We start from the raw sequence: 22,623 nt of genomic DNA on the forward strand, positions 1-22,623 counted from the left end.
GTTGCAAACACGTTTGCAGAACAAATTGTTGTAACAATATTTGCAGAAAAATGTAAAGGAAAAAAGCGTCGTTTTTTCTGAGTTTTTTTTTTTGATCAAAAGTATTGAAAGTGGATATTGTTAGAAAGTTAACGAAAAATCAGTTCTAAATATATAAATTTTATAGAAATCCGACATCTCAAACAAAAGTTATATCGATTTAAAGTTTAAATAAAAATAGAAGAATTTAGTTACACAAAATGACAAAAACAATTATTTTTGGATTTGCACACTTTTTGACCTGAATAATAATTTTCATATGTTGTATGCTTTTTCACTTATTTTCTATATTATTTTTACCTATATACAAATTACCCCTTAATTAAATATGAATTATTAAGAAATAAAAAAAAAAAAGCAGAAGGCCAAAACTAGGGGTCAGTTTCTTGCAAATTGCAAGAAGGAAAATGATATAGTGACTTAGAAATTGGTACTTAGAGGGTGACATATTTCCTCATTTAGAAACAAAAGCGGTCCCCACCATAGTCAAACTTTGAAAAAACCTTGTCTTTTAGTGATTCTACAATAGCTATTAGGGTTGAGAAAAATATCATAATAACTAAAAAAGCCATCATCTTTTTCAATTAACTAAAAGTTGTTATAATATTAAGGGTAATGATACATAAGGTTTAAAATAATATGGATAATTAAGAATCAGGTCATTTTCTATCTTTTTCGTTCCCAAAATACCCTTACTAATATTCATTCTCTCCCAAAAAATCCAAAATTTCAGGGTTCTTCTTTTTCTTCGTCTTCTTCACATCTTCATCTGACCTCAACCCTAATCATTCCTTAAACTCTTCTTCTGTACCTCTCATTCAAACCCTTAAAGACAAACCTGAATACTCATTCGCGGCTTCACTCGAGAAATGTCTCACATCTAGATATCAATTCCCTAAATACAAGAATCTCCCTGACGGTACTTTAGTTGGTGACGAAGAATCGGTTAAAAATTTAGATGATTTGATCTGGAAAAATGAAATGGAGAAAATTCATGAGGATAAGTTTGATCTAACATCGTCCATTTCAACTGTTCTTAGGGTTTATGTATACGAAATGCCTGCAAAGTTCACATACGATCTATTAATGGTTTTTTAGGAATACTTATATCGAAACTTCAAATCTTACATCATGGAAGCCCTGTTCATCGACTAATTGAACAAGTAAGTTAATTTCTCTCCATTTTCCAATCACTGTTTCACTAATACTAGTTGATTTTACTATTTCATTATTAGTTTCATTTATGAAATTTGATTTTGAAGTTTGAAATGAATTAGATATATCATATTGTGTATGATTGATTATGCAGCACTCTATAGATTACTGGTTATGGGCGGATATGATCGCCCCTGAGTCGGAGAGGCTGTTGAAAAATGTCGTTCGAGTTCATCGGCAAGAAGAGGCGAATTTGTTTTACATTCCATTCTTCACAACCATCAGCTATTGATTTGTTTCATAAGATCCCTTCTTTCAATGGCACTCGTACATTACAACCTTTTAATTTCCTCCTCAATGTTTTAGTTGAGAACAATCTACTAAAAGATGCCAAAGGGATGTTTAATCGATGTCGAAAAATGGGGTTTCATCCGAATTCAAGTACTTATAATAAGTTGAATTCATTTGGGATAAAAAAGAAGAAGCCTTTAAAAATTCCCAGCTAGAAATGTTTGTTGACCATTATCTTTTTTGTCAGTTGCTTAGGGAAATTAGTCGAGCTCCATCACACTCAACTTTGTATTTTTCAATATGGGTTTATCCAATCACTTCAAGCTAACCTTGATATCTTTCTACTTTCTAATTCATTAATCCTTGTTTACTTTACTCTGGATAGATAAAACTGAATTTGAAAGAATGAGAATGATTGCTTATTACTATTTGAATAGTCTATACTATAGAATGATTGCTTATTACTTTCAACATTTTATGTTGTATTTGCTCATAAGGTGTTCGATAAAATGTGGGCCAACTTATTATTCACTACCTTGTTATCTAAGATAGCTAGACATTTCAATTATGTTGTCATTTTTTTGTATGATGAATGATGAAATCAATTCCGAACTCAAGATTTCGTAGACACATCACTCTTAGTTTATATTCTCGATTTGCAAATCGAGTTTGCAAGATACGCAACTCAAGATGATATTCTGCAAAGCTTGCAAATCATGTTTGCAATCTATATTATGCAAACACACGTTTGCATTACAGATTGTTGCAAACACGTTTGCATAACAGATTTTTGCAAACACGTTTGCATAACAGATTACTGCAAACACGTTTGCATAACAGATTACTGCAAACACGTTTGCATAACAGATTACTGCAAACACGTTTGCATAACAGATACGTTTGCAGAAAAACGTAAAGGAAAAAAACGCCGTTTTTTTCTGGGTTTTTTTTTTTGAAAAAAAGTATTGAAAGTGGATCTTGTTAGAAAGCTAATGAAAAATCATTTCTAAATATATAATTTTTATAGAAATCCGACATCTCAAACAAAAGTTATATCGATTTAAAGTTTAAAGAAAAATAAAAGAATTTAGTTACACAAAATGACAAAAAAGGGTATTTTAGTATTTGCACACTTTTTGACCTGAATAATAATTTTCAAATGTTTTGTGCTTTTCTACTCATTTTCAATATTATTTTGACCTTTTTAGAAATTACCTCAAAACTCAGCAACTCTTTCAACTAGCCATTGATAATCACAACTCCAATTTCAAAGAAATCAAACCTAAACTAACTCTCAAGAATCATAACCCAAGCATCAATTACTAACGAAAATTCATATGGAAAAACATGGAAGAAACAGAGAGATAGAGTCATTGTTTAAATTAAGAAAATCTCAATTCTATCTCTCTAACTATTTACAGATTAATTGGTAGTAGTAGATTGTTTATATTTGGAATCTTCCATCTCAATTCAATCTCTCTAACTATTGCCACTCCCGACCTGCACAGTGTGTACCCGTTATATTTTATCAACAAGCCCATTAGTCCATTACTACAACTAATCTACTTGTTCTCAAACTAGAGTTACTTTTCTCCGATTGCATGCAGTGGCGTGGTTGAAAGTTTAGAGGTCCGGTGCAAAATTTCTAATGGGGCCTTTTATTCTAAAATTTGCGGGAAGAAAGATAAATTTCTGACTTGGGGTCTTTATGTCGAAAAACAATCAATACTCTCAATGCTAGAAAATTTATATAAAATTAAAAATGGCTTAAAAAAGTACAAAAAATTAATTAGTGAAGAATTTCTGAACAATTTATATGTTAATTAAACTAATCGACTAAAAATCTCCAAACATTATACGATTGGGTGAACTATGATTTTAAGAGAGTGAAGTATGAATTAATAAACTTCAGATGGAGATTATCTCTTACTAGTAGATCACTTTAGTGCAATCTGATAACCGATTGAAAGTTTTGCAAGGTCTGACATTAAATTTAGATATAGAGAATGTATTATGTGAATTGAGTAAATTAAGGTCAAACGTCTAACAAAAAAAAAGAGAATTAAGATCAACCTTGTATTAGTTAAATAATGGAGTAACAATAGAAATTGTCTGAAAAAGAGGGAATTAAGTTGCCTTAGATTAGAAAGGAGTCACCAGCTCACCCCGTTGCGAGTCCATGTCTTATGTTCAGTGGGGCCTTTAATTTCAGTATTTTATACAAACTAAAAATAAGTCTGGGACCCATGTGGTGGAGGGGCCAGTGCCAATGCACTGGTGGCACCACCCACCACACGCTACTGGAATGAATATATTTAGATGTGTCATTACTTGAACAAGTCCCAAAACTAGGCTCATTCAAGACATATTGGGATATAAACTTCTAAAGGTCATATAAAGACCCTTAAGACTATTCAACTGATCCTAAAACCAATTTATTCTTACCGTTACTTTATTACATTCCTAATAACCCAAATTCGATAATTCATGAATTTCTCCTTCCACATCACCAAAAGATGGTGGACTCAAACTATAGTTATATATTTAAGAGTTAATTCCTATATGGCCCCCTACTTTGTGACCAGCTTCCTTTATGGCCTCTTTTTTTTCGTAAATTCAAATATGGCCCCCTATTTTCATGGAAATGTCCTAACTACCCTTCCTTTAAATCTTTTTTCAAAATAAAATAAAAAAAACAAACATAATTCCACCTCACTTCCCTCTCCACCACTTATCTCTCTCCACCTCACCTCTCTTCCCAAATCATCTTTCTCTCTCTCCAACTCACCTTTTTCTCTCTCCACCTCACCTCTCTCTCTCTCCACCTCACTCTATCTTCTCCGATGAAGGTCGCCGGCCGGAAAATTTTCCGGCCGGCGACCTTCAACCTAAAAAAAAAAAATTTTTTTTTACTCTCATCTCTCTCTCTCTAAAAACTCCGGCGAAGGGGGTTCCCTTCGCCGGAGTACGGGTCTGTTGAAGAACAGACCGGATCTGGTCTGCTCTTCAACAGACCCGATCTGGTCTGTTCTTCAACAGACCCGATCTGGTCTGTTCTTCAACAGACCCGTACTCCGGCGAAGGGAACCCCCTTCGCTGGAGTTTTTAGAGAGAGAGAGATGAGAGTAAAAAAATATATATATATTTTTTTTTAGGTTGGCGACCTTCATCGGAGAAGATAGAGTGAGGTGGAGAGAGAGAGGTGAGGTGGAGAGAGAGAGAGGTGAGGTGGAGAGAGAAAAAGGTGAGTTGGAGAGAGAGAAAGATGATTTGGGAAGAGAGGTGAGGTGGAGAGAGATAAGTGGTGGAGAGGGAAGTGAGGTGGAATTATGTTTGTTTTTTTTATTTTATTTTGAAAAAAGATTTAAAGGAAGGGTAGTTAGGACATTTCCATGAAAATAGGGGGTCATATTTGAATTTACGAAAAAAAGGGGCCATAAAGGAAGCTGGTCACAAAGTAGGGGGCCATATAGGAATTAACTCTATATTCAATACCTGCACTTCAATTAAAAGATTCATGTCTAGGAACTGCATTTCTACTAGTGATGTCTTAAAAACTCTCGTATCCAAATGGATGAAATCGAAATAAATAGAATTTCTTATATTACTTAAAATTTAGTGTTTTTTTTTGGAAATTGACTATGATCTATGATAGTTATTACATTGGCATTGATACATCAAAGATGTGATAAATACGAAACTGACAAATTCAAGCTCTTACAAAGAACGGACCTATAGTCCAACTAAACTAGCTCTTACAAAGAACGGACCTATAGTCCAACTAAACTATGACCTATAGTCCAACAACATTATTTATACCTTAATAACCCAAGTTCAATAAACCATGAAAACCACCTCCTCTGAGAATCGAACTTAAGACCTCTAAGATTTTGGAGTTTATGTCAACACGTTGGACCACTTGGGCAACCAATTGTTGACTTAAAATTGAGTCTGTTGAACTCAGTTTATTACTCTAAACTCACAGTCTATACGCTCATAGTTTTTTTAATGCGCTAATACAAATATTTTTATTTTAAGAAATCAAAATTTATTTTTGTTGAAAAAGGTCACTCCTATAATGTTACAAAAAATTCTTTTGAAATGTCTACCTCTAAAAAGGATGTTTAGTGGGGAATAGTTTGAACCAATGAGGCGACTACAAGCAATTAATGTGAAGAGTGAAAGCTATACATGAAGGAATGTGACTTAGTATTTAGACAAGGAGGGATGTCACACCAGATCCCTTTGGTATTAAATCAAGTGATCAATTATAAGTGGTGGAAGTGAATATGAAATCACTCACCCTATCAATTTCTCTTATCTTCTTCCCTCACACTTTCACCTAATATTAGATAGGATAAGGGAATTGAGATATATAATGCAATTTGACATTCACACACAATGCCATAAAAGATGACATAATAGATGGATTAGATGTGTAGCAGTCTTGCTCTATACTTTTTTGGGGATACTGACTCTTCTTCGTATCATTCTTTTCTTTCGATTACTTTTTCTGACCAGGAAACAACAATAATTTTGATCATCTGTCATTATTGAAAACACTCAAACAAAACACCTAAATGCACCAACTATAATACTGTGCCACACAATAATAAAATGGACATATGAAAATGAAAGATGTGAATGTCAAACAATAATGAAGTGATCAACCCTCGTTTTCTTCTTTAACTGTAAGAGCATTGGTGTCTTTTTTGGAGCTAACATATTTTTGTTCAGATGTGGATCATTCTCTTTACTAAGTGAAAATGGGGAAGTTGGGTACCCCTTCCATTCATATCACTTATTTACTCATTCACATTTGTCCCTTGTAGTCGTGTCTCACCAACTGATGAGTCTAGAATCGACAATCACAACAAAATAATGCATGAGTTTCAAAAGGCCCAATATGTGAAATAAGATCGAACAACTAAAATATGTGAATGAATAGCAACATCAGAAATGTTTCTTTCCCTAAACTCACTACATGGTTTAAAGACCACACCCCCTTTAATTGGTTATACGATGTTGTCCTGTTGGGCTATAGGCCCGGTCTTGTTAGCGTTTGAGTGGGCGGTTATCGAACTTATCACATCACATCTATGATTTATCAAATGCCAAATATTACGACGTACGTAGATCGTAGTCGTCTTCCAAAAAAAAATTAGTTTTACGATAAATACATGGGTTTGTAAAATTTACTTTAGTTGGATGATAATATGTATTTATTTCAACTAGAATGGCTAGAGTTAGATTATAAATAAAATTGTTATTGGTCAATAAACTCACTTATGTGTAGTGGTGGTTCACGTTTCCTGTCATGACAGTACAAAACACTAGCCATAGAGTGCGTGGAAAACAGGCCACACCCATTCTATACACGAAACTGAAGCTTATCATTCTTGAGCGCCTATTTTAGAGCACATATATGACACATTAAAACAACACACTTGGGTCATACCCATGGCCGTGGTGGCTCATGCTCATGGTCGTGATGTCATCCAAAGGCCGAGAATGGAACAAAATGAGGACGGACGACCATGATTTATCATTCAGTTTAGGTGCTCTCTTATTTTTTTGAGATTCTAGTATTTATTTTCTTAGAAGTTGCTCTTTGAATTTGATTATGTTAAGGATAGGCCGGCTCGAACATATGGGAAGCGCAAGCGGAATTAAAATATGGGGTCTATATAGTGTGCTAAAAATAAATAAATAAAATTCTAATGATGCTCAGAGGTGGCTTCGGTCTCTTGAATTCTCGTATGAAAGCTAAACTCTAGAACCACTAAGTTGTAACTTGATTCATATCATAAATCCGTTTAAAAGATAATAATTATTCTGAAAATAACATACATAATTCGATTTATAAGACCCTTGACTACGTCGGGCCCCAAAGCGACCGTTTTGGTTGCTTTGGTCCGGGGCGCCCCTGGTTAAGGGAACCCTACAGCTATATAAAGGGGGACTAGTAGTTGTTTTATTCATTCAATTGATCAATAAGAATTCAATATTTTTGTTCATTTTCTTAGTTACACTTCTATAGTCTTTAGACGAAGATCTAAGACTTTTTTTAGAGTTTTTCGTTGCGCTAGTTCGTTCTAGTCTAACACTCACCAAACTATTTTGTATAATAGATACAAATATGGCATTTTGAATCAATATAAGTAATGCTTTTTTGTTGTTAATTATTTTTTATCTAACTAACTTTAATTGTGTTCCATACAAAATAATTTATGGCTTCACCATTGAGCTTTTTAAATGAGCTTAACATTTGTAGCGGGGGAGCATCTGGAAGGGAACGCTGAGTGTCTGGTGTGTAGTGCAGAACATGTCGGGCATGTTATGAGCCAGAAACGAAACAGTTTGTGCCGTTCCGTGGAGTCATGCCTAATGAGACCGAATGGGTTTGTATTGTGATCGAATGGGTTCGGGATTTCTAAATCGCAAACCTACTGCAGCTGTCGTGTCGATCCGTCACGGATATCGTATCATGTTATCTTTTAACTGTGTCAGCACGTTTGTGTTAGCACGGTACAGAGGCTACCACTACTCACTAGTCTTGTGTAACGTAGACCTATGGAAAGTGAAGGGTCATTTCTAAAAGAGGATATTTAAGCTTGAACCAATGAGGGGACAACAAGCAATTTAAGTGAAAGTGAAAGCTATATAGGAAGGAATGTGACTATAGAGGACAAGGAAGGATGTCGATTTCTTTGGTAGTAAACCAGGGGACGAAATTTAAGTGGTTCGAAGGGAATATGAAATCACTTACTCTATCCATATTTTTTATCCCATTCTGTTGCAGTTTCACCCAGAAATAATGGATAGGATAAGAGAACTGAAAATACAAGAAAAATAATAAAGAACCTCCTACCTCACTCCTTTGTACACCGTCTCGTCTATATGACGAATAAAAGGAGTATGTTGGTCTTTTCACGCACCCATGAGAGGCGTGCAGTTTGAATAGTCCATAGACGACGTCTAAGTTCAAGAAGGGGTACTACACTCATTGAGTATTATTAACAGTAAGAGTATAGACATAATAAAGATAATAAAGGTTTATGAAGGAAGAACAATGAAGAAGAAAGGATTCGCAAATGAAGAACAGAGAAGAGCAGACGGCAGACGGCTAGGGTTTTGATTAAGAGAGAATGAGTTAGGTTTTCCTAAACTCATTCTCTTAACCTAAGTCAACGAGTCTGAAATTGACTTAGTCCAAGTCCAGTCAAGTCCAGTCAAAGCCCGGTCCTTCTCCTCAATCGAAACTTGTCTTCAATATCTCTAAAGGCAGCCTCCATAAACCTGATTCAAGATTAAGAAGATATTAAGTAAATAAGTTGTTGTTAGTACAACTAATTCTGTTATGAAAACCTAATTAGTTATAACTAATTCTGTTTTCATAACAGAATCTGTTTTCTCTTTTCTTTCCTATAAATAGTTGATGTAAGAGAAGAAATCATTTTGATTGAAATAAAATTTTAAGAGCTTAGGAAATCTTACATGGTATCAGAGCAGTGCTAGATCCTAACTAGGGTTTCCTCCAAGCTCAAGAACAATCATCATTTAACATCTCATAAAATTCAACATTCAAGCAACAAGAAGAAGAAGAAGAAGATTAAAATCATTATATTGGAAGATTAAATCTCTGAATCAACTATATAGCAAGCTACTTACTGTTTTTTCGGCCTTAACTTCAAGCTTTCATCAATGGCTTCCGCAACTCAAGGTACTTTACCACCTATCTCTGCTGTTACAAACTTTATAACTGAGAAGTTAGATGATTCTAACTATCTCATGTGGCGTGATCAAGTAGAAACAATGTTAAAAACTTATGATCTCATAGGTTTTGTGAATGGTTCATATGAAGAACCACCTCAATTAAGGTTCATTCAAGGAATTGAACAAGTTAACCCAGATTTTCAGAATTGGAGATCAAAAGAAAGCTTTGTGATGTCTTTTCTGAAAAGTACTTTATCTAAATCGATTTATTATGATATATATGGGTTACAATCTGCAAAAGAAATTTGGGAATACTTAGATCTAACAAACAATGAAGGGTTAGAATCTAAGAAAGATCAATTAAGAAGAAAACTACAAACTGTTAAAAAAGGAGATGCATCAATAGCTGAATACCTAAGGGAAATTAAGCATATTTCAGATTCTTTGATGACTGTTCATGATAGAGTTTCTGATTCAGAGTTAGTTCGAATTGCTCTAAATGGTCTTTCATCAGATTATGATCAGTTTACTACTGCTCTTAGAGCACATAATGAAATGTTATCATTAGCCCAACTTAAGTCTAGGCTTACTCAACATGAACAGTGGTTGTCTAGCAAGGATTATGTTCATGAAGCTTACTATATAAACAAGTCAAATCAAAAACAGGGTTTGAGAACCAAACCTTCACCTTCATACTATAGAAATGTAGCCTCAAATCAAAAGAGAGATGTTCCTGTCAACACTCAACACAAAAGTCAGAGAGCTGAAGATTTTGATTTCTCCTCAATTCCTTGTGGAATTTGTAAAAGGTGGGGACATTCTGCTGGAGTTTGCTATTTCAGATACAAACCCAACAACATAAAACCTCATTCTGGTTATCATACTGAAGAACAACCTGAAAATTTAGAATCTAGCTCTCCAAATCAACATTCAGAATCCATGTCATACCCATATGCAGAAGAATCATTGTTGGAATGTAACAATGCAATGGTGTATGAAAAAGAATACAAAGTGGATAAATATAACTATGATCAAAGTGATGATGAAGAAGTATATCAGGAATGTCATACTGCTATTCTATCATCTGAAAATGAAGATATATATTATGACTGTGAAGATATTCAATTTGAAGATGCTTGTGAATCATGTTATACTACAATTGATCAATCAAGTTTACCATATGAAAAAGATCAGGCCTGGTTAGCTGACACAGGAGCTAGTAGTCATATGACTCATGCTGCAGCTAACATAATCTCACCTCAAGCATACAAAGGGACAGAAGCTGTCATGGTTGGCAGTGGAAAATTTTTGCAAATTGAAAGTACAGGTACATCAAAACTCTCTACATCAACTTGTGTCTTTGACCTAAACAAAGTTTTATGTGTTCCTCATCTAAAAAGGAATCTACTTTCAATTTCCAAGTTCACTAAAGATAACTCTGTCTCAGTGGAGTTTATGCCATGGGGTTATAGTATCAAAGATATCTGGTCAAAACAAATTCTAGCAGAGGGACCAGTCAAAAACAATCTATACCCTATAGAAGTTCATCAAAATGTCATTCATAAAAAGCATGAAGTTGCAAATTTAACTCAAACTGCATGTTCTTATGATACTTGGCATGCTAGACTTGGTCATACACATGCTGATGTGATAAAACAACTACACAAGGATAACAAAATAGCACTTTCCACTACAAACCCAAACTCATTTTGTAATTCTTGTGCATTGGGTAAAAGCAAATGCTTACCATTTTCTTCATCTAGTAGTACTACCAACACTCCCCTTCACTTGGTTCATTGTGACATTTGGGGACCAGCCCCTGTCACTACTTTAAATGGTGCAAGGTACTATATACTATTTCTAGATGACTTTAGTAGATTCAGCTGGGTTTATGCTATGAAAGTGAGATCTGATAGCTTGAAGTGTTTTTCTCATTTTAAAACAACAAATGAGAATCTACTTAAAGTGAAAATAGTATATTTTCAATCTGATGGTGCTCCTGAACTACAAAAGGGAGATTTCAGGAAGTATTTAGACTCAAATGGCATCATATTCAGAAGCTCCTGTCCATACACACCTCAGCAGAATGGTAAAGCAGAAAGAAAACACAGACATATCACAGAATTGGGTAATACTCTATCAATTCACTGTTCTTTACCAAAATACTTGTGGTTTGATGCATTTAGTACTGCTGTCTATGTCATTAATAGGCTACCCACACCTATACTTCATGGATTATCCCCTTTTGAGGCATTATTTCATACATCTCCTGATTACTCTACTCTTAGGATTTTTGGATGTGCTTGTTATCCTCATTTAGGAGATTTGAGGAAGGACAAGTTAAGTCCAAAGAGTATTATGTGTGTGTTTTTAGGATACAGCAGTGAACACAAGGGCTACAGGTGTTATGATCATGTCTCTAAGAGACTCTATATTTCTAGACATGTTACTTTTGATGAGGGTAATCTTCCTTATACCAACATCTCTAAGCAACAATCTAGTAGTGGTCAGAGTTCTCAGCCACTTATTTCATTGCCTTTCCCTCCTATCATCACTCTTCAGTCCACAGACCCTGAATTAGGTACATCTAGTCTACAAGCTAGCTCACCAGCTAACTCTGGGTCTTCTCAGCTACCTACCTCTGAGACAGGGACACCTAACTGTTTGGTTAGTTCACCAGCCATCTCACAAGGGCAACTTCCTACTGAACAAATGATTACAAGAGGGAGAAATGGCATTATCAAGCCAAAACAGCTTCCTACAGACTTTGTGGCTCATTTCTCCTCACCCCACACTTTAAATGTAGCCTATTTAACCATTCTAAAGTTACCAACAGAACCTACTTCCTATAAGGAGGCAGCTCAGCAAGTAGAATGGGTGCAGGCAATGAATGATGAGTTTTTAGCTCTACAACAAAACCAAACTTGGTCTCTTGTTCCATTTACCAAGTCCATGAATATCTTAGGCTGCAAATGGGTCTATAAGTTGAAACAAAAGAGTGATGGGTCTATTGAAAGATACAAGGCTAGATTAGTAGCAAAAGGCTTTCATCAACAGGAAGGTATAGATTTTGCAGAAACTTTTAGTCCTGTGGTGAAAGCAACCACAATTAGACTTATTCTCACTATTTCTGTCACAATGGGTTGGCATATCAAGCAGTTAGATGTGTCAAATGCATTCCTTCATGGTGTTCTAGAAGAGGATGTTTTTATGGTTCAACCTCAAGGGTTTATTGAGCCAGGCAAGGAGGATTATGTCTGTCATTTACACAAGGCCTTATATGGTCTTAAACAAGCCCCAAGGGCTTGGTTCAATAGATTTGCCAACTTCTTATGCCAATATGGATTTCAGAAAAGTACAACAGATCATTCCATGTTCATATTTCATGCTCATTCAGATATGATGGTTCTTCTACTTTATGTAGATGATATTATTCTTACAGGCAACTCTACATCACTGATCAATATACTTATAAAAGATCTCAGTAAAGCTTTCAAAATGAAAGACTTAGGGGACTTATCATATTTCTTGGGTATTGAGGTTTCTCATGATAGATCAAATTCAAGCATGTTATTAACCCAGAAGAAATATACCTTGCAGCTACTCCAAAAGGCATCTCTGTTGGATTGCAAACCTTCAAAATTGCCAGTTTCCAGTGGACAAAGGCTTTCCATCACAGATGGTATTGAGCTTTCAAGCCCTACTGAATACAGGAGTCTTGTAGGAGCTCTTCAGTATCTCACATTAACAAGACCAGATATCTCCTTTGCAGTCAATTACACAGCCCAATTCATGCACAAACCAACAGATAAACATATGGTCATTGTTAAGAAGATATTGAGATATTTAAAGGGATCAATGGGTTCTGGAATTCGATTATCTAAGGGAGATTTATCATCTCTCACAGCCTACACAGACTCAGATTGGGCTGGGTGTCCAGATTCGAGAAAGTCTACTGGTGGTTTCTGTGTTTTTCTTGGTTCCAGTCTTATTTCATGGAGTTCTAAGAAGCAGGCTACAGTAGCCAAGTCCTCTACTGAAGCCGAATATAAATCTCTTTCTACAACTGCTACTGAGTTGGTTTGGGTATCTTACCTCATGACCGAGCTGCGATTTAATCTCCTGAAACCATTTCGAGTGTTCTGTGATAACATAAGTGCCAAACATCTCGCCTCGAATCCTATCTTCCATGCAAGGACGAAGCACATCGAGGTTGATTACCATTATGTACGAGATCTGGTAACAAATGGGACGATTGTTGTGGAATATGTCTCTACCAAGGATCAACTTGCAGACATATTCACGAAGGGGTTATCTCTGGATTCTTTTACGCATCTTCGAATCAAACTAATGGTTAATCTTTCAACTTAACCATTGGTTTGAGGGGGGCTATTAACAGTAAGAGTATAGACATAATAAAGATAATAAAGGTTTATGAAGGAAGAACAATGAAGAAGAAAGGATTCGCAAATGAAGAACAGAGAAGAGCAGACGGCAGACGGCTAGGGTTTTGATTAAGAGAGAATGAGTTAGGTTTTCCTAAACTCATTCTCTTAACCTAAGTCAACGAGTCTGAAATTGACTTAGTCCAAGTCCAGTCAAGTCCAGTCAAAGCCCGGTCCTTCTCCTCAATCGAAACTTGTCTTCAATATCTCTAAAGGCAGCCTCCATAAACCTGATTCAAGATTAAGAAGATATTAAGTAAATAAGTTGTTGTTAGTACAACTAATTCTGTTATGAAAACCTAATTAGTTATAACTAATTCTGTTTTCATAACAGAATCTGTTTTCTCTTTTCTTTCCTATAAATAGTTGATGTAAGAGAAGAAATCATTTTGATTGAAATAAAATTTTAAGAGCTTAGGAAATCTTACAAGTATGATTGTTCTTCCATTTTTTTTGAAAGGTAATATATGTATTAGTGTGTCGAAGCCAAGACCTAGAGGGTGAAAACCAACGTAATAACCAATCCAACCAACATTTGTTGACATATCCTCTCTCTCACTCAAAACTTAAGAGTTCTACCAACTAGACTTACTAATCCGATAATGTAATCCCTCACCGGTTGGATGCTAATATGCTACCGTTGACACCAGTAACATGTTGTAGGTGGTGCCAGTGGCGCGTGATTAGTGGCTAAGTATACCAATGGTAGCATCGAACTTGTGCAAAGTTTCACCTACCACTGTACGAGGCTGGTACTCGGGTAGGTGAAACCCTCTCTCTATCTCTCTTTAACATCTCCACACACTCTCTCTTCTCCAGTTCATACTCGATTCACTTTGTTGCTTTCTTTTTTCTTTCATCTCACGTTCCAGCTATCTGTTCATTGATTTGGTGTGTGTGGTTAACAGAGACTAGGTCCGCTTTGTTGGACCAAGTCAAAGAAGGGTGGTGTAAAATTGTTGTGCCCCTAATATTTCCATTAGAGATTAACATTTTAGTTCAACCTTGGATGATTTACAAGTTCGTTGGGCTGGAGGAGATAGGCTCTATCTCCAATACCCAATCACCTTAGGGAAGTTTTAAATGGTGCCTCCTCTCCAGAGAGTAAGCTATTCTTAATAGAGCAGAACCTCCGAGTCGAAATGATTGTTAATCATGGATTAAGTAATGGTTATGACCCTTTCAACAAAGAAAAAGGTAATGGTCATGACCGATCCGATAGAAGAGAAGAGAAGGAACAATGTTTATCTTCCCTAGGGAACTGCCCAAGTAAAACTTCCTATCTTTTTTTTCTCTTATTAGAGATGTCATCGGATTTTCTATAACTTTTAGTAATTTAGTAGTGAAAGCAAGCGTAATAGTAGAAACAAAGACTAAAATTCAACAAATTCGAAGTAACATTTTTTGATATCCAACATAAACTCTAATAATTGATTCAATTCTTCATACAGATAACAAACACAAACCCTAAAACAAAAAGAAATCAATCACATTCCTACTACATTTATTGATTCCTTGTGACTAAACATCTAGCCCTAATAAGATCTAGGGTGGTTGGTTTTGTTGGCTTCATTTCTTCTCAACCTTTTCTCACTTAAACATTTCATCAAACACTTGTTGTGCTATCAACTGATGAAGAAATCCAACAAATATCTTTAAGTGCTGGTCTAAGTTGTTCACTATAAAATTGATTATACTCAAAAGTATCACCACCTTCTTTCTTCACTTCAACCACTAAGAAAGATGAAGTTACTGAAAATATATCAGCTGAAATCCCTAATTTCCCTTTTCTTCCTCTTTCTTGTCCTTGTAATCTCACACTTGATTCATTCTTTTTCACATCAAATTTCTCTGATTTTGCTACTTCTTCTAATTTTGATATAACACTACTTGCTGATTTTGTAGTAGCAAATCTTATTTCTTCTCTTTCTTCTTTCTTTTTTTCTTCAAATAATGGTGATAAATTAAAACCTTCTGATAATGATATTATATGAAATGCATTTAGGGTTTCTAATTCTTTCTTACCTTTAAATAAACCAAACCCATTCTCTTCTTCTGTACTTCCAATTGATTTAGGTAAATACTTCTTAAACCATGAAGTTTCCATCAATTTTGAAACTGTTATTCTAGTATTTGGATTTGGATCTAACAATTTCGTCACAATTTTACGAGCTTCAGGTGAAAACCAAGGTGGACATCTGAAATCTCCCCTGTAAATTTTCTTATACATTGAAACAAGATTATCATCTTGAAATGGTAGAAACCCAGCAAGTAAAACATAAAGAATTACACCACAAGACCAAAGATCAGCTTTAGATCCATCATACCCTTTATTTCCGATGATCTCCGGCGCTACATACGCCGGAGTTCCACAAGTTGTATGTAATAACCCATCTTGTTTTAAATGTTGAGAAAAAGCACTTAATCCAAAATCAGTAATTTTAAGATTACCAAATTCATCAAGAAGAAGATTTTCAGGTTTAAGATCTCGATGATAAACACCACGACTATGACAAAAATCAATAGCTGATATTAATTGTTGAAAATAAGTTCTAGCTGAATCTTCTTTTAATCTACCTTTAGAAATTTTTGAAAAAAGTTCACCTCCTTTAACAAATTCCATAGCAAAATAAATCTTTGATTTACTTGCCATAACTTCATGAAGTTGAACAATGTTTGGATGTTTAACCATTTTCATAACAGAAATTTCTCTTTTTATTTGATCCATCATTCCTCCTTTAATTACTTTTTCTTTTCCAACAACTTTCATGGCTACACTTTTACCTGATTGGAGATTTCTAGCGTGATAAACTTTTGCAAAACTTCCGTGGCCGAGAAATCGACCTAATTCGTATTTTCCTTTCAACACATTCGAACTGTTACTACTACTGTTGTTGTTATCAACTTGATTATTGATCTTCTCCATTGTTAAAGAAATTTTGATCTTAGAGAGAGAAAGAAGAGAGAGATGAAGAAATGAAGAAGAAGAAGAAGAATCTATCCGTCTTCAACGTGTTTACGGTGACAAGTTCTACCTTCGTTGATATTGTTTTTCTTTGATCTTCCACCACCAACATCAGATTTTGATTGAGACTGTTGTTTTCTCATCTTGCTGCATTCCCAATCTAGTAAGATGAAGAACGATTCAATCTCAATTCTAGTGAGAGAAAATAGAAAAGAGAATTGTAGAGAGAGAGGAAGGGGAAGAAGAAGAAGAAGAAGAAGAAGAAGAGAGAAGATTTTAGCTGTGATCGGTGTTTCTAGGGTTCTATCTCTGTATGTCATTTATATAGTTTTAATTTGTTTCAAAAGTGCCACTTTTTTTGTTTATTTATTATGATTTTTACCTGTCAGTTTATTTTGGAGTTGTTAGGTCAATTATTTAGGGTGGGTCCAGTTATTGGTCCAATTGAACTTGCGATCGAGGTTAATTGGTTCATTTTCGGAGGGAGTGTGTTAATTCCCTCCGTTTTATGTGATCCATAGTTTGGGGGCGTTGTACTGTTGTTTAGTGTAAGCAGCGGAATTGAGCCAACTCTAGTTTAGGTTTAAAAATACACTTCTGACCACCACACTTCCAATCACACAATCACCACTTTCCAACACTAGAACCACCATCATCACCACTATTTTTTTACGTGAACATTGTAAATGTTTCGGGCATTAAGATAGTTGTTCATCCCATTTCGTTGAGATTGTCTGCCTCTCTCTTTCCATCCCTCCCTCTCTCTTTTTCTTCGGCTAAGGAGAGCCTTCATGCGGAACAACCAATCTAGTTTTGGAAAAATCCTGGTTTGGACCACCAAGTCAAATCGCAACCTGGGTAAGGAGAAATCACCAAACCAGGGCTTAACATGGTTAGGACAAATTCCCCACTAGGCGCCAACTTGGTCTGGGCAAATCCCCTAAATAAGAGTATGCAAATCTAGTTTGAGGTTGGTGGTGGAAAACGGTGGGTGGTGATGGGAGATGAAGATAAGGGTCAAACAAAAAAATCAATTTTTGGACTCAAAACAACTAAGTAAAATCTAAATGACTAAAATCTTTATTCGCGAGAAAATACTTTTGATGCCTCAAAACTACGACCTTATTCTATTAATATATAGTGTTAGAAAGCAAACAAATATCAACATGGTGTTCAACCACTTGTTTTTGTGGCATTCAGTGTAACTTTGTTATACTAATTATAAAATGATAATTTGAAGACACTTGGGGACATTTCAGTAAAGAAGATAATATAAATTGGTTTTGGGGACATTTGGAGACATTTTAATGTAAATTTGGATAGCTTTTGGAGAGAAAATGTTTATCAAAATATGAAAGACATTTGAAGACAGTTGGAGACATTTCAGTAAAGAAGATAATATAAATAATAATTATTTATTGTATTATTATTATTATTATTATTATTATTATCTTATTATTATATTACAGTATTTTTGTATAATTATTATATTATATTATTATAATATTATCTTATTATTATATTACTATATTATTGTATTATTATATTATAATATATTATACTATATTATATTATTATTATATTAAGATATTATTATACTATATTCAATAATAAATATTTGCCAATTGGCCATCAATGTCTACAGATATCTACGGATGTCTACGAAAATCGAAAAATATATATTTGAAATATTAATTAATTTTTTTTTATTTCATGTAGTAAGACAGTGATAATATTAAAATAATAAACATCAACTAAATGGCTATCAATGCCCACAGATATTCACGGATGTCTACGAAAGTCGAAAAATATATTTTCGAAATAGCAGTACAAAGATATAGTTTCATATGATTAGACAATAATGACAATATTAAAATAATAAATATCCACCAATAGTTTATCAATGTCCTCAGATATCCACAGATGTCTACAAAAGTCGAAAAATATATTCTTCAAATATGAGTACAAATATATTATTTCATATGGTTAGACAATAATGATAATAATAATAATAATGATAATAATAATAATAATAATAATAATAATAATAATAATAATAATAATAATAATAATAATAATAAAAATAATATCAACTACACATTTTGTCCTTCAATAATAATAATAATAATAATAATAATAGCAATAACAATAATATCAACTACACATTTTGTCATTGGATTCAATATGTTGAAATGTCCCCAAGACATTTTGTCCATGAACCAAATATCTTGAAATGTCTCCAAGACATTTGTCTATGAATCAAATGTCTTGAAATGTCCATAAAAACATTTTGTACTTACTTAAAAACGAATAAACCTCAATTGCAATAAATCATATCTTCTACGAAGACATTCACCACGGACAAATATCCTGAAATGTCTTAAAATGTCTTGAAATGTCTACAGAACATTTTGTCTCCGAGTGTCCGCCAATTGTAAATTATGTATTTGCTATCGTGTAAATATAACACATGTATATATATATATATATATATATATATATATATATATATATATATATATATATATACAGGGACGGAACTAGACTTTTTGTTAAGAGGGGGCCGAAACATTCTAGTTATAAATTAATTTGAGAAGCAATTTCATTCAAAATTACCACCTAAAAATAACAATTAAGCCGAGATTAAACACAAATAATAAAAATAACATAGAACTACTATGATAGTTCTTTCTCTCTTTAATGCATCTAAAATAAGAGTTTTAGTGAAACTTCTTCAGTTTCTGTAATACTTTTTTAAAAAAAAAAGTTAATCGATCGTAAGAAATTATTTAGACTGTAATTAAGAAAATTCATACAAATGCTACACATTAATTAGTTGTTAAAGCATTAAATTTTGGGGGCGTAAATTAGGGTAATGTAGTAGTGTTGGAAACTTCGAATTGTGGGCAGTGGAAAACTTGTTTAGTGGTTGAGGTAATTTAGGCCTTGCAACAAAAAGAGGTAGTTTATTCATTGGGTGGGTGAATGGGTGAAAATAGGAGTTGGGCTTTGATTGGCCTTGATTGATTAGGGGCCTAGGGGGCCAATTAGCTTTAAGTTAAAAGCTTTTAACCTTTTTATATGGGACCAGGGAGAAAAGATTGAGGGTGAGGGGGGCCAGGGCCCCTCCTGGCCCTCACCTACGTACGTCCCTGTATATATATATACTCATTATCAAGAAAAACAAAGCCTACTTTTTATTTATTCTTTTTTTTTCTTCATTGTTTTCAATAATAATTATTGCAAGCTTAATATATTACACAGTACCAAAATATCGTGTTTGTGCTTCTCTCGCTGATATAGGGCTGGGAAAACGGTCCGAGACCTCGGGGTCCGGCCCGTTCGGCCCGGACCGTTAGAGACCGCTGCCCGTATCCCACCCGAGCCGGGCTAACCCGGCCCGATGAATCGGGCTTATTGGGCCGGGCTCGGACATAACCTCAAATCCGAGTCCCGACCCGTTATGTCTGTCCGTTACCCGAGCCCGATGTAACCCGCCCGAAGTAACCCGCTCGCTACCCGTTTATATAATGAGCCCTACCTCATATCCTATAAATAGCCTTCTTAAACAAAAAAACCTAAACCTATTCCAGTTTACCCTAATCACCCACCGCCTCTCTCTCCCAGCCCCTCTCTCTACCAAGTTATTACCAGTAGATAGCTATGTATTCTCATCCCTCTCTGATCTTTCACCCCCATTATACTACTGTCTCTCGTCTCTCTCCATCCAACAATAACATCCTTCGAAGTTCGAACTCATATTAGAGAAGTTAATCAGTGATTTTATTTATGATTTTATGTTGTTATTTGTTTTTTTGTATTTTATTTTGAAAGTTGTATGTAGATCTTCTCTCTCTCTGCGCCTCTATCTATCTATCTCTGCGCCTCTCTCTCTCTCTCTATCTCTACGACTCTCTCTCTTTTACTTCTCTGTAATCTTTTTTATTTTTATGATTTACTATTATGAAGATTTAGGGTTTAATACATCATATATGTAATCAGGTAGGTGGTAATTAATCTAGGGTTTAATTTCTTTTTGAAGGTTTGTTATTATGGAGATTTAAGGTTTGTTCTAGGGTTTAATAAATCAGATTTGTTAGTATGAAGATTTAGGGTTTAAGATCTTTTTAAATCTTTTCATAGTCTAAGTTTTCATAAATTTTTAGTTTAGGGTTTCACCCTATGATAATCTAGGGGGTTCATAATGGTAGGGTTTCATAATGGTAATAGAGAGAGGGAGAGAGTATTGCCCAGATTATTATTAGTTTCTTTTGTTGTGGGTTTGTTTATTTTTTCATTTCATGGATTCTTCAACAATACTAGTTTCTTGTTGTGGGTTTTGTTTATTATTATATTTCATGGATTCTTAATACTTCTTAATGGACCTGAAAATCTCACTCTCATCACTCCAAATGGATTAGGTTTTCTTAGATCAAATTTTAATGGAAAATCAATACCCAAAATGGAATTTGTTTCTTATAATAGAAAAGAGTTCAAAATCAAGAACTTTACTAGTACCAACAAAATATTATTTTTTATTGAATTGTTTTTTTTAATATTTTTTAAGTCTCAAAAACCCGAGCCCGTCCAGCCCGAGCCCGTTGGAACCCGCTCGGGCAGCCGAGCTCGGAGGGCTACGGGCTCCTATAGTGAGAGTTTGGTCCGGCCCGTTCCGCCCGACTCCCTATCGCGGGCTCTGCTTATCCAAGACCGATCCGTCCGAGTCCAGCTCATAGTTGCCCGAGCCCGTCCGCACCCGCCCGATTCTCACCCCTACGCTGATAGGTCTAATGGTTGAAATACCTTCTTCTACTCTAGAAATTTTTAAGGTTTTGTTGGGAATCAAATGAAACCTTTTACGGTGCGTTTGATTGCAGGATTCTTAAATAGGATTCCTACAAAAAAAATAGAATCGGTAAGAATCAAAATTTTTGTTTATTTGGCTCTCAAAAATCATACGACTCTTCGATCCTAATGATTCCTAAGTCCAAAATTTATATTGGACCAAAATCTCACCTTACCCCCTCAAATTTGCTAGGATTTTAGATTATTATGGTCAAATTTCAAATTTAAAATCAACCAAAGAAAATATTTGTTTAAAAATATTTTTCTTTTCGAAAACTCAATTTTGCACGATTTTTTTTCCTCCAACCGTTTTTTTTAATTTATTTCCAAAAGCCGTTTTTTCACGGATTTTTTTCCGAAATTGTTCTTTTCACGAAAACTTTTTTTTACAACCTTTTTTTTTAGGAAACCGTGTTTTTTTTCTGAACCCATTTTTTCAAGAACCATTCGATTTTTTAAGAAATCGGTTTTCCAAGAAACCGTATTCTTTTTTTGAAGCCATTGTTTTCAAAAACCATTCTTTTCGGAAACCGTTTTTTATCATATTTTTAGAAACAGTTTGTCTTTTTCATAAACATTTCTTTTTTGAAAAACAGTTATTTTCATAAATCACTTCGTGAAAAGAATGTTTTTCGTGGAATGAATAATTTTCATGAAAAAAAAGGTTTTTTCTCGAAAGGCCCCCTACTTTATGACCAGCTTCCTGCGTAGCCCCCTACTTTATCGAAAACACCCAAAAAGCCCTTTTTTCAGTTACTGTTAAATATCCGTTAACTAATCATTACCTCTCTCTGCAACCTATCCTCTCGTTACCTCATCTTCTTCACCGGCAAAGGTCGCTGACCGGACAATTTTCTGGCCGACGACCTTCAAACATAAATTTTTTTTCTCTCTCTTCTTCTTCTTCTCTCATGTCCTTTTCTCTTTCTTCATCTCTCTCCACCCTACCTCTCTCTTCTCCGGCAAAGGTCGGCGGGCAGAAAATTTTCAGACCGGCGACCTTCAAACAAAAAAAAAAAAAAATTTCTCTCGTCTCTCTCTCTAAAATCTCTAGCGAAGGGAAACCATTCGCCGTAGGTCAGTTTTCAGAGGAAAAAACAATTTGCGCGGGAAAAAACGATTTCGTGAAAAAAAACTGTTTTCGGCAAAACCATTTTCGGAGAAAAA

The 22,623-nt window shown here is 34.7% G+C and overlaps 1 protein-coding gene and 1 long non-coding RNA gene across 2 annotated transcripts; both read right to left on the reverse strand.

Moving 5' to 3' along the window:
* Positions 1-8,515: 8,515 nt before the first annotated feature.
* Positions 8,516-10,136, reverse strand: LOC147550460 (uncharacterized). Its single transcript, XR_015238166.1, has 3 exons — positions 9,890-10,136; positions 8,983-9,493; positions 8,516-8,784 (listed from the first exon to the last, which is right to left on the reverse strand). It is a non-coding gene; the product is annotated as an uncharacterized LOC147550460 (long non-coding RNA).
* A 4,898-nt stretch (positions 10,137-15,034) lies between these two features.
* Positions 15,035-16,957, reverse strand: SIP3 (SOS3-interacting protein 3). Its single transcript, XM_086670649.1, has one exon. It carries the CDS (start codon positions 16,570-16,572, stop codon positions 15,253-15,255), a length of 1,320 nt encoding a protein of 439 aa, XP_086526775.1. The 5' UTR covers positions 16,573-16,957; the 3' UTR covers positions 15,035-15,252.
* Between the last annotated feature and the right edge of the window lie 5,666 nt (positions 16,958-22,623).

Source organism: Eschscholzia californica, unplaced genomic scaffold (assembly GCF_041429995.1).
Source record: "Eschscholzia californica isolate CP2 unplaced genomic scaffold, dmEscCali1.0.p SCAF_3, whole genome shotgun sequence".
Lineage (NCBI taxonomy): Eukaryota > Viridiplantae > Streptophyta > Magnoliopsida > Ranunculales > Papaveraceae > Eschscholzia > Eschscholzia californica.

Bases quoted from the DNA above. Each gene is read 5' to 3' on its own strand.
- SIP3 (XM_086670649.1), bottom strand. From the start codon at position 16,572: ATGGAGAAGATCAATAATCAAGTTGATAACAACAACAGTAGTAGTAAC.